The following is a 12,333-nucleotide window of genomic DNA, read 5'->3' as shown; positions in this document are numbered from 1 at the left end:
CAGGGTATATCATTGCAGATACTGTAAAATAAAAAGAGCGAAATAAATAGGAAGAACATATTTATTTATATAAATTTAAAAACTTGTATTATGTTGAACAATTCTGCAAAAATTAGATGCTACCAAATCCCCAAACAGAATGAAAAATCTCAAAAGTACTGAAACTACTAAAGTGATGCCAACTGGAGATCTCTCTCAAAAATGTTTAAATAAAATTAACATCAATTGTACAAAATCTCTTTAAGAAAATAGAAGAGGAAGGAATATTTTCCAGCTTATTTTATGAGGTTAGTATTACCATCTATGAAAACTAGTCAAGACACTACAAAGAAAGGAAAATTGCAGAACAACACTTTTTGTGTACACAATAAAATTATCTTCTCCAAAATATTAGCAAATGCAATACAGAATATAAAAAGGATAATATACCATGATCAAGCAGCTTATCTGAGGATTGCAATATTTCACAATCATTGTAAACACCATAATAAAAGTAAATAAATTGATGATGATCTCACTTGAAGAAGAAAAAGCACTTGACATTATACAACTCCTATTTGTGGGAAAAACACTCAGAAAATGAAAACTAGATTTGAATTTACCCTGATAAAGGGCATCTACAAAATATTATCAAACACTATAGTGAAAGATGGAAAGCATTTTGCCTAAGAACAAGGATATACAATTGGCAAGGATATACATTCTCACCACTTACACTGAAGATTTTAGTGGAATACTTAGCATTGCAAGAAAGAAATAAGAATAAGAATAAATTATAAGCAAATAGATTGGAATGAAATACATGATGCTATCACCATTCTGACACATAATTGTCTATATATAAAATTCCAAGGAACTCCAAAAAATCCTAGAACCAATAAATGAGTTTGGCAAGTTGGCAGGACATAAATTCAATATACAAAAACTAATCATTTTCCATATCATACCAAAATATGTAAACCAAAAATTTAAAAGTACCATTTCAATAGCATCCATGTGTGTGTGTGTGTGTGTGTGTGTGTGTGTTTGAACATGCACAGGCATAATGAATCCCACTATTATGTATAATTATAATGCACCAATAAAAAATGCATAGGATCTAATGCTGAAAACTAGCTGATGAAAGAAATAAAAGAACACTTAAATAAAGAGAGAGACATAGTTTTCTGTGAACTTAAATATTCAAAGTAGTAAAAAGGTTATTTCTCATCAAATTACTATATAGATTAAAAACAATGCCAAACAGAATCTTATAATATAGACAAGATGATTCAAAAATTTATGGAAGGGCACAAGAAACCAGAATAGCCACGATAGTCCTGAAAAGGTAGAATAAAGTTGGAAGAATCACATTACAAAATTTTAAGATTTACTTTAAGGGTATATTACTCAATACAATATAATATCAGCTAAGGGGTAGATATATAGATCACACAAACTGAATAGAGAGTCCAGTAATAGATCCATACAATTATAATCTATAGAGTCTTTACAAAGGACTAAGACAATTCAATTGAAAAACATTGGTGATTCCGATAAATTGTATTGGGACTACTAGATAATCACATATCTTTAAAAATCTCTACTTCATACAAATAGATGATGTAGTTAAAGTATAAATGAAACATTATAGTTTTTAAAAATTATAGGAGAAAATCTTTATGACCTAAATTTATGCAAATGAAATGAATGAAAATGAATGAAATGACATGAATGAAAGAAGCCAATCTCAACAAATATTTATTCTTCCATTTATATGACATTCATGAACAGACAAAAGCAGAGCAATAAACAACAGTTGAGTGACTGATAAAATTAGATGTTGGGAGAGAGTAATTCTATAAAGGCATAATACATAAGAGGGGTGTTTGTTTACCTTTGAGGAAAATTATAGAACTGTTTTGTGTCCTGAATGTGGTTATGGCTATAGGAATCTACACGTGAATTTTTTACTGTATATCAACATTTTTCTGAAGAAGAGCTTTACTGGTTATAATTTAAAATACTGAAATAAGAAATTAAAAGATGGAATGACCATATTAATGTCAAAAATTGATTTAGAAGGAAAATTTTCATGGATAAATTGGAATGTTACATAATGATTGAAGAGGCATTTCAATAAGAAAATATAACAATTCTAAATGTGTATGCACCAAAAAGCAGAGCTTCAAAATACATGAAACAAAAACAGAACTGAGAAGACAGAGTCAATTCTACAATTATTGGAAGGGTGTAACACTCCTTCCTGAGTAAATGATAGAAAATGCAGATGGAAATCTTCAGAAATATAGATAGACCCAAATAGCACTACAGGCCAAATTCATCTAATTTGCCATTAAAGAACAATCCACAAAATATCATTGAAATACATGTTATGTTGAACTAAGGATAGTCACAAAAATAGACTAAAACACAATATTTAAAAGATTAAAAGAATTGAAATCATACAAAGTATATTCTGTACTCAGAACAAAATTAAAGAATATGATAACTATGAATTCCCCAAATATTTGAAAATAGAACAACTCATTTTTACTAGCTTATGTTTCAAAAGAAATTCTAAGGGAGGATTAGAAAACATTTAGAAATGGATGAAAATAAAATTATATATCAGAACTTATGAGATTTAGTTAATCAGTAGAGTGAAATTCACGTCATTAAATGCATATCTTAGAAAGGAAAAAATGAGCTGGGTGCAGTGGTGCATGCCTGTAATCCCAGCAGCTCAGGAGGCTGAGGCAGGAGGATCATGAGTTCAAAGTCAGCCTCAGCAAGGGAGAGGCGCTAAGCAACTCAGTGAAACCCTGTCTCTAAATAAAATACAAAATAGGCCTGGGGATGTGCCTCAGTGGTCGAGTGCCCCTGAGTTCAATACCCAGTACCTCGCCCAAAGAAAACCAATCAATAATCTAAGCTTCTACCTTAACAAATAATAAAAGAGTAAATTAAATCCTAAGCAAAAAGAAATGAGAATTATATATATAAGAGAAGAAATCAATAAGTTGAAATGAGGAAAACAATAAAATCAATGGCCATAAAAGTTGTAAAAAAAAAAAAAAACTTCAAGGAAAGTTAAACATCCCTGATATTAGATGATATTAAATATCTTGTTCAGAAACAATGACTTTGAACTCAGTTGAAGTATAAAAAACTGGAGATGAAAAGCAAGAGATACATATGAATTTGTAGAAAGGGTAAAAATGACAGAATACATACTATAATACATACATAAATTGAATGAATGTTTTATGATCCAGTAGTAGTATGAACTTGTTTCAATGTTAAGAACAGTTTTAATTTTGAAAGGGGAAAATTCTGGCTTAATATAAAATGTTTGGCCAAAAGGTAATGGTAAAAAATATTTGTGTTTATTAATTTCATTATATTCTATTTTAGAGAATGTGAGATGGCATTTTTAAAAGAGAGAAACAAAAATATTATGAAATTATTTCATTTAAAATAAATAAATTATGCACACAACTTTAAAGAGAAAGTACTTAAAGGAGAAAAGAGGATAAGTGGTTCTTTTTGAAGTGAAAGAACAAAGAACAAATTATACAATGGTGAGAAAATTCCCAATGCACAAGAAAAATATGAAATCCTATCAATATCAGAAAAAAACTATTCATGACTGTATTAGGACAGTGTGTGATTGAAAATGTTAAAATTGAGGAGGTATGAACGCAAAAAAAGTGAGATTTATTGCAAAACCAAGCACTTAACATCCTTAGTAGTGGATGAATCATTGTTCATTTTTATGTGGCGTTTTCCTTGTGAAAGATAATTATGTGGTGACTTTAAAATGTGTTGAAAACACATTAGGGAAAATGCAGGTCTTTGTTATAAAAAATATTGCATCCAACTTATAAAAATCAGATTAAAAAGTACAATAATCAATCATAACTTGGAATTAGTGATTGAAAAATTTAAATAACATAATTTGTATATTTCGATTTATTGCAAGAGACATATAGGCCTGGAGTTGCTCTTTTGCTCTCTGATCCATCCGACTTTATGGCATGCATTTTCTCCTTCAGTAAATCTATGCTTTGGCAAAATGAAAAAATAAAAGACAGAGAGATACAGAAGCAAGCTTTTGGCAAGAGATATATAAACAGCCCTCATAATGAAAGTGATCATGATAATTCCTTCTTCCAATATCGCCTATATACAGTCCTTCCTATAAATATCAAATCCTATCATGTCATGTAAAATATGACTTAAATATGAATATGATTTTCCTTTATAAACTAAAAGTTATTTCTAGAGGGGGGGTTTCAAAAACAGATTCTTAACTGTGAAGCATTGTATTTGAAAGTCTGAGAGAAATTGAATGACTACACATAGTCTACTAATTATGTTTCAAAGCTTTTTGTTTATTATTTATACTTATGCAAGTGGCAAGTACACTGGAGGCTGAATAGAATCCAACAAGAAGTTAATCAATATTGCAAAGAACCATCTAGGGAATTTGCATTTATTTTCAGTCATCCAAATCACATTTTAAAAATTTACAATAAAAAATTACAATGTTCTATTGTGATAATGGTAACCCATGTACTTTAGAAGTGTTAGAAATCTTGAAAGAGATTAAGAGAATTTAAAAATCACTCCTATTTATGTAAGAGAAAACATTCTTGGTGTTTAGCTGTATATATTCCCAACTGTATGTATATGTGTCTCTATGAACATATACATAGTCTTTTAATATATACATATACACAGCCATTCAATATGATTTTAATTTGAATAAATTGAAATGTTGGAGCATGTGTAATTCATGGCTAATTTAAGTTTTAAATCTGGAGTATAAGAATTCTGATTCTGGCCAACATGAAGTAATAAGGACCAAATTTACATATCTACCTGAAGCAACTAAAAAACAGACAAAAGATATGAAACAGCGATTTTCAATTTATTGGATATCAAGCAAAGAGTGCTTTGGAAGAGCTTGCAAATTAGTGAAGCAAGATCTACGGTTGTCCAAGCTTACTATCTAGAGAGACATTGCAGATCACAGTACACAGAGGGGGAAACTGATTATCTCCTTGAGTTAAGAACGTGATCTGGGAGTCTAGGGTGCCAACCAAGGGGCTTAGAGTTTGCAGGACAAAATTCCAGTAAAGAGAGAGAGAGCCACAGACAGAAATTTCCAGTGATCATGCAAGTCTGGGAATTATTCCTGCTTCCATTAGTTAGAATGGAGAACCTCGTAATTCATGGTGTATTGGTTGGAGTATACAGAACTGTTTTGCCTTAGAAGTGAGGAAATATTAGCCATAGACTAAACACTGTTTTTATCCTACTTAACAAAGTTTAAAACCAAGACCCAGTATTATTATCCATTTCTAAGTAATGTAACTGTATATCACAATGAAACTTGAGAATATTATTTAATTATAGCAACACAAAAATATCCAGCACTCAACAAGGTGAAATTCACAATGTCTGACATCCAATGCCCACTTACCAGGCATTCAAAGAAATGAGAAAGTAGGATCAATAATGAGAAGCAAAATAAGTAACAAACAATTTAGTAATGAGAGAGACAATAGAGTTAGTACACATATCAAAAGGATATCAAAACAATATATTGTGTTCCATATCTTAAATAAATAAGAGAAAAGGTTAAACATGTTAAATAGGGGCATGGAAACTATAAAAAGACTCTAAACAAATTTTGCAACATCGAAGCTACAATGTCTGAGTAGGATAAAAAATACACTGACTTGGATTAACAGCAGATTGGATTTGTAAAAAGAAAGAATTAATGAACACAGAGATATAGCAATAATGTGTAACAGAATAAAACACACAGGTGAAAACATTAAAAAACAATGATTAGAACATTACTGAGCTGTAAGGCAAGTTCAAGTGGCATAATTAACATACATTTGGAGACACTGACAGAGGAGAAAGAGGTATAGAAAAAGATATTTGAAGAAACAAAGAAAGAAAAATCTCCAAATCTGATGAAAACTATAAACTCCAAGATTCAAAAAGCTAAAAGAATTCCGAGAACAAGAACAAGAAAAATGGGGGAAAAAACAAATAACCCCAGATTCATCAAAATCAAATTAGTTGAAACCAGTGATTAACAGAAAACTCTAAAAATTGTTTAGAGAAAGAGACACTTTATCTACAGAGGAGCAAAGAGTCGATTTTTTGACAAAAACAATGCAGAAGAGAGGAGAAATACTTGCAAAATACTGAAACAAAAACATAACTGTCAATTTAAAATTCTGTACATCATGGAAATACATTGATGAAATAACGGTTTTTTAGGAAAGGCAAAATCTTAATCACTGACATATTAAAGGGAATCTTCTAGATAGAAATGATACCAGATAGAAATTTGGATCTAAACAAAGGAATGAGGAAAGTTATGCATTGCAACTTCATGAGTAAATTTAAAATTACTTCCTTAAAATATAATTTTTTTACAGATAATTGTTTGAAGTAAAAACAATAACAATGTGGGTTAAGATGTAGATCAGTAGTAGAGTGTTTTCCTGGCATATACTAGGCATGTTTAATTCCAACACCACAAAAAATATAATAATAACAATGCATAGTGGAGTATATATCATATAGGAATGGAATGTATGCCAACAATAGATGATAGGCTAAGAGGGGAGAAATGGAAATATACTGCTGTTTTTCATGTGTTTGATTATTCTTATTTCCAGTGGGTATGGCTAGCTATTTTCCTTTCTGTACTCACAGATCTAGTACAATGACTAGGTGAACCCTCACATATTAAGCATTTAAATAACACACATCATTTAAAATATGAGCACAGTGTGGCTTATTGGCAGGCTAAGAACTCCATATACAAAACTACTCTTTCTTCTTTGTTGAATAAGAAACTCATATGAGAAACACTTCACCTTGTGTTTTTACAGGGAATTAAGTACACATCTTTAAAACATTGTAATTGAAGTCAGGTGTGGTGGCACATGCATGTAATTCCAGCGACTAGGGAAACCTGACTCAGGAGGATCACAAGGTCAAAGCCAGCCTCAGCAATTTAGCAAGGCCCTAAGCAACTTAGCAAGACCCTGTCTCTAAATAATTTTTACAAAAAGGCTGGGGGTGTGGGTCAGAGGTTATACATAACTGAGTTCAATCCCTAGTTTTAAAAAAAATTTAGTTGAGATGAGATAATCTGAACATCAGTCACTCCCCATGTCTTCTATAATGTTGTGATGCAGCAAGAAGGCTCTCACCAGATATAGCCCTCAATCTTGCACTTCCAAGTCTGAAGAACTATAGGGAATAAATCTCTATATAAATTAGCCAGTCTCAGGTATTCTGTTACAGCAGCATAAAGTGGTCTATTACCAAAAAAAAAAAAAAAAAAATCAAACAGATTTTAATAAAGGCAGGTAGGGGAATTTTTTTAAAGGACATGAGGATTGTGAGTTCAAAGCCAGCTTCAGTAACTTATTGAGGTCCTAAGCAACTCAGTAAGAACCTGTCTCTAAATAAAATACAAATTAGGGCTGGGGATGTGGCTCAGTAGTTGAGTGCCCCTGAGTTTAATCGGTGGTACCGAGAGAGAGAGAGAGAGAGAGAGAGAGAGAGAGAGAGAGAGAGAGAGAGATCCCTTCCAGAAATCCAAATAGAATAAAAAATATATATGTACATATACCTATGTATATACAGATCACAGATAAACTCAAACAGGGTCTACTATGTTATAGGTGCTTTCAAACATAGCATCACATGTAATTTTCCAAGAATCTTTTAAGATATCCACAGGCAACCCCCAAATTTTGGTTGATCCTCAGCAAGGCATGTTTGCTTTCTCCATACAATAGCATTGTTATGCAGTACCCTTTGCAATATCATCTATAATGTCAGTAGGCTGAGAATCTCTCATTCCTTTTGACTGAACATATTTGAACAATAATAAAGGTGCTATTAGACACGCTGAAAACCAGGATTTTCTTGCAGGATAGGTACACAGACAAGAAACAAGATAGTAAACTACTGTTTTTTTTTTTTTTGAGAGAGAGAGAGGGAAAGAGAATTTTTTAGTATTTATTTTTCAGTTATTGGCAGACACAACAACTTTGTTTGAATGTGGTGCTGAGGATCAAACCCGGGCCGCACGCATGCCAGACGAGCGCGCTACCGCTTGAGCCACATCCCCAGCCCAACTACTGTTTTTTTTTTTCATTTCCCTCCCTTACATTTTATTGGTGCATTATAGTTGTACATAACGGTGGGATTCATTGTTACATATCTGTGCATGCGCATGCACATACATATACATACTATATATATATATATATATATATATATATATATATATATATATACACACACACACACACACACATATATATAGCACCAATTTGCCATTCTAGGGAAGGGGGAAATACTGGGGGATGAGTTTACTTTTCACCAAGAAACTATTTCCACCTCTTGGAGGCCCCAGAGATTTTAGGACTTCAGATTTCATAGTTTTAATGACAGTGATTTCTGTGGTCTTTCCTTATATACCACTGTGAGGGAGGATTTGGCCACATAGGCAAGGTAACTCATCTGTATATGTGTTCACTAGCCAGTTTCACATTAGGTATCATATTAAAATCCTCCTGCACGTATCTAGATCATTCCAAATATTCACTCACTAACTTCAATGTTAGATTTGAAGAACTAGTAGATTATGGGCCAAATCACTCTACTCTTCAGCTCATTTAAAAACAAAGTTTGTTTGGGGGAAATGACCAGTTGTCCAAATTTCACTGTCCAAATGCAAATTTTATATTAAAACAAATATTGCTATAATAGGGACTCCCAGGGATGAGACAGGAGGGCCAGGTTACTTCTAGAGGCAATAGGAATATTTCCTGTCACAGAGTTTGCAGGTAATTCTGGGCTGTTTGACAGGGAGAACAGTTGTCATAAGAGGCCACAGTGACAAGATCCCTGATTTGGATAGTAAGGGATGATGGGGATGACCAGGAGAAGGATGTTGTTAATGTTGAAAAGGTCTGGCTCTGGAGAAATGCCAACTCCTGCCAACTCCTATATAGAGTCGGCTGTTATAGGAACCTGGGGATTGGAACACAAAGATCTTATGTTAAAATCATCCACAGGCAACCCACAAATTTTGGTTGATCCTCACTGCCATGTTATGTTATTTAGGACTGATTTTAGCATGTTGGCTTCCTCCAGGGTTGTTTTGTCACCAGAGAGACATAATGCAGTGCTGAGAAGAGAAATAACTAATAAGTCAGAAGATTGGGCTCAGGCTAGCAGTGGGAAGAGTGTGGGCTCCAATAATTCAGACCATGGATCTCCTCCCAGTCCTGTCATTTAGTAGCCAGGGATCATGGGAATATCACAACCCTGTGAAGCTTGGAATCTTCTTCTCTGAAGTGGGCCTGAGAAGGTCTGTCCAGTAGGACTGTTGGATGTGTGTACTACTATATTTAAAGTCTCTAGAACAGTGCCTGGCCTATATTGGAACTGTAATGACTGTTTATATTGTCATTGTTCTCCAGCACATATTAAATAATACGCAATTCAAAAGTACATGGAATAGGTAATCAGCCAAATTTGAAATTTCATGATTTAAATTCAGTAAATATTCCCTCAGAGGACATACTGCAAAATCTGGGTTTGGAGGACCTATTCCCCTCTGGGAAGCTCTAAAAATCTTAGTTAAGGAACAGCTCTATCCTTCCTATCTGTTTTTTCATCCAAACCACTATTTTCATTCATTTGAACTCATCACCCCTTGCTTAGAGTTATCCAAATTACACTAAAGGTAAACTGATTAAAATGTTCTCTAATGGAGTTGGCTGACATGGAGGCAACATGTCACAGACTTACTTATCAGGAAAACCTTATTTTTCAGAAACCCTTTCAGATGATGGGTCTAAAATACCTAGTATGTGTACTATATTATAAAATATCTAGGTAAGAGCTCAAGATACCCTTTATACCTGTTCCAGGTAGAGATTCTTACCTGCTTTATCCACTCACCATCCAAAAGGAGCTACTCAGAGCAGATTTCCACTCTCTAACCCCTAAGAGATGCTATCTGAGTGTCTGGCCTCAGTCACTATGCTTTAATCACAATGAAGTTCTATAGGCAGAACTGCAATTTCTCAATGCCCCAAAATACCTTGGTTCAGGGCAAAAACAGATTGCTCTTCACTGGAATACCATCTTCTCATACCTCCTTTACTTGTTCTTAGGTCTTAGAGGACATTTCACCATCTTCATGATGTGACTGCTGAAGTTAGATTACCATTCTACAGATAAGAGTGGGTCTAGTTTACCCTAGTATCCCACTGCCAACCCAGGTCCTTGAAAATAGTGAATGCTCAATGAAAGCTTGAGGAAGAAATGAGCCAGTGAGCAGAGGTTTCATTTATTATAATTTAATTTTGATTTTAAGTTAACAAATCCAGGTGTATGTCTTTTAATTTTACAGAATGTAAGACTAAAAGTAATACAATAATAAAAGTCAATATGTTAAATTTTTTCCTTTACTGCTAAATCCATCCACATTTCCAAGAAAATTCCAATTCCAATGCTATGTATGTTGTTACATATTACAGAAAAGATAGAAAGCCTCCCAATTTGTTGTACAAAAGAGCAAAACTCTATTAAAGTGGGTAACAGGATGAATGTGAGATGAATGTAATTTGTAAGCTTAGATTCTGTGTCCCATATACCTTCTTGTAAAATTAACATTTTGAAACACCAAAAGGAAAATAAATTCCCAAATCACCTAAATAGTAAAACAAGGACGTTTTATAATGTATTCTCCCGAACTCCAGTCTGAACTTCAACTACTTTGATTATTGACTATGCAGGACCTTACTTTGGGCATAAAGAACTGCTACTGGCACTAAGACTTGCTCTGGCTGGGGTAGTAGCATCATCTGTTGTGGCAACTCTGGCCTGGGCTTTCTCTTCCTCATCTCTCAAAGCCTCCTCATACCATACCTGGAAGGCTCTGGGATCACTCCCATTGACCTTAGCCAAAAATTCCAAGAGACTCATTTTACTAGTTTCATTGTGGGCCCTTGGGCCCCACAGAAACTCATAGTGAGCAGGATCACTGTTAGGCACCTGCCGATACACCAGGTACTCTTCCTGCACCCAATCGTGGGTGATAAGCTTCCTGGGATCCCCATAGATGAAGTGTTCCCTCCCAGCACACACCCCCATAACACTCAGTGTTTCCCAAACTACCTCCTCAGAGGCACAGTTGCCCTCCATGAATATAATGCTCAGTATAAGTACCAGGAGACCAGCCTTGGGCATGCCCTGAACTTCACTCAGCATCCCATCATAGGTGAGGCCAAGGGTAGTCACAAGGACATAGGAGTGACTCGAGGGATCCACTTCCTTCAGGTCAATGCCAAAGACAAGCTGCATGCACTCAGAAGCCTCACTGAAGATCACAGGGAAGTGCTCCTGGTAATTTTTGATGACACTATTCAGCATTTCTGCCTTTGTAGTCAGCTCTTTCATTCGATACTTGAGGAGCAGAAATTCTACCAAATCATTCACCTTTTCATCTATCTCACTTCTAGACAAGGACTTACTAACTGTCAGGGATTGGGAGGTACTTGGACCCTCTTCTCCTTGGCTGGAGACATCAGATTGGCTGCATGGAGTAGAGGTTGTGGCAGTGTGGGAGGACGAAGCTGTCAGAGGACTCTGGGAAGGACTTAGTAACTCATCATAACCAAAATCATCCTCTGGGGAACTTGACAGTAGAGGATAGCAAGAGGAGGAAGTGGAGGAAGAGGAGCTGGGGAAAGAGGAAGAGCAAGTGGAGGAGGAAGAGGAAGTATCCTCCTCATCCACAGCTATGGAAACCTGGGCATCTATAAGGGCCTGTTTCTCCATTTGGGCCTGAAGGTCTTCCTCAAGCATGTAGCGCCGACGCTTTGGGGCTCGAGGCATGATGATTCTGGTCTAAGACAGCAAGCTGGACGATGGACAGGAGCTTAGTGTTGAAGACTTACCAGCCTGGGGAGAGAAGGTGCGTGTCAGGACCTTAGCTGAGAACTGAACCCTTGGAACCCCTCACAAAGGCCCACTACAGGTCTTCTCTTTGGGCAATGCTCTAGGTCTATTCAAGTTCCTCTCCTGGTAGGCCTATTTCCTGAAAACCTGAGGCAGGAAGTGAGGCAACTTCTGTGGGTACAGCAAGCCCACAGAGCACAAGGCCCAGGGTTAATAGTAGGGCTTCTGGGGCCTGAGCTCTGTGAGACTCCCTCTGTCCTGGTTAGTGTGGGATCCTTGATACACGTTCCCAGAGTGCACCACACCATGACTCCAAATACTGCCTGG

At 35.2% G+C, this 12,333-nt stretch overlaps 1 protein-coding gene across 1 annotated transcript; it reads right to left on the bottom strand.

Annotated features, from left to right (window-relative positions):
- Positions 1-10,845: 10,845 nt before the first annotated feature.
- On the bottom strand, positions 10,846-11,943 carry LOC113193136 (melanoma-associated antigen 10-like). Its single transcript, XM_026403511.1, has one exon. It carries the CDS (start codon positions 11,941-11,943, stop codon positions 10,846-10,848), a length of 1,098 nt encoding a protein of 365 aa, XP_026259296.1.
- Positions 11,944-12,333: the final 390 nt, after the last annotated feature.

Source organism: Urocitellus parryii, chromosome X (assembly GCF_045843805.1).
Source record: "Urocitellus parryii isolate mUroPar1 chromosome X, mUroPar1.hap1, whole genome shotgun sequence".
NCBI classification, from domain to species: domain Eukaryota; kingdom Metazoa; phylum Chordata; class Mammalia; order Rodentia; family Sciuridae; genus Urocitellus; species Urocitellus parryii.
Note: the sequence above shows the minus strand (reverse complement) of the source record. Positions and strands in the feature narration are given on the sequence as shown.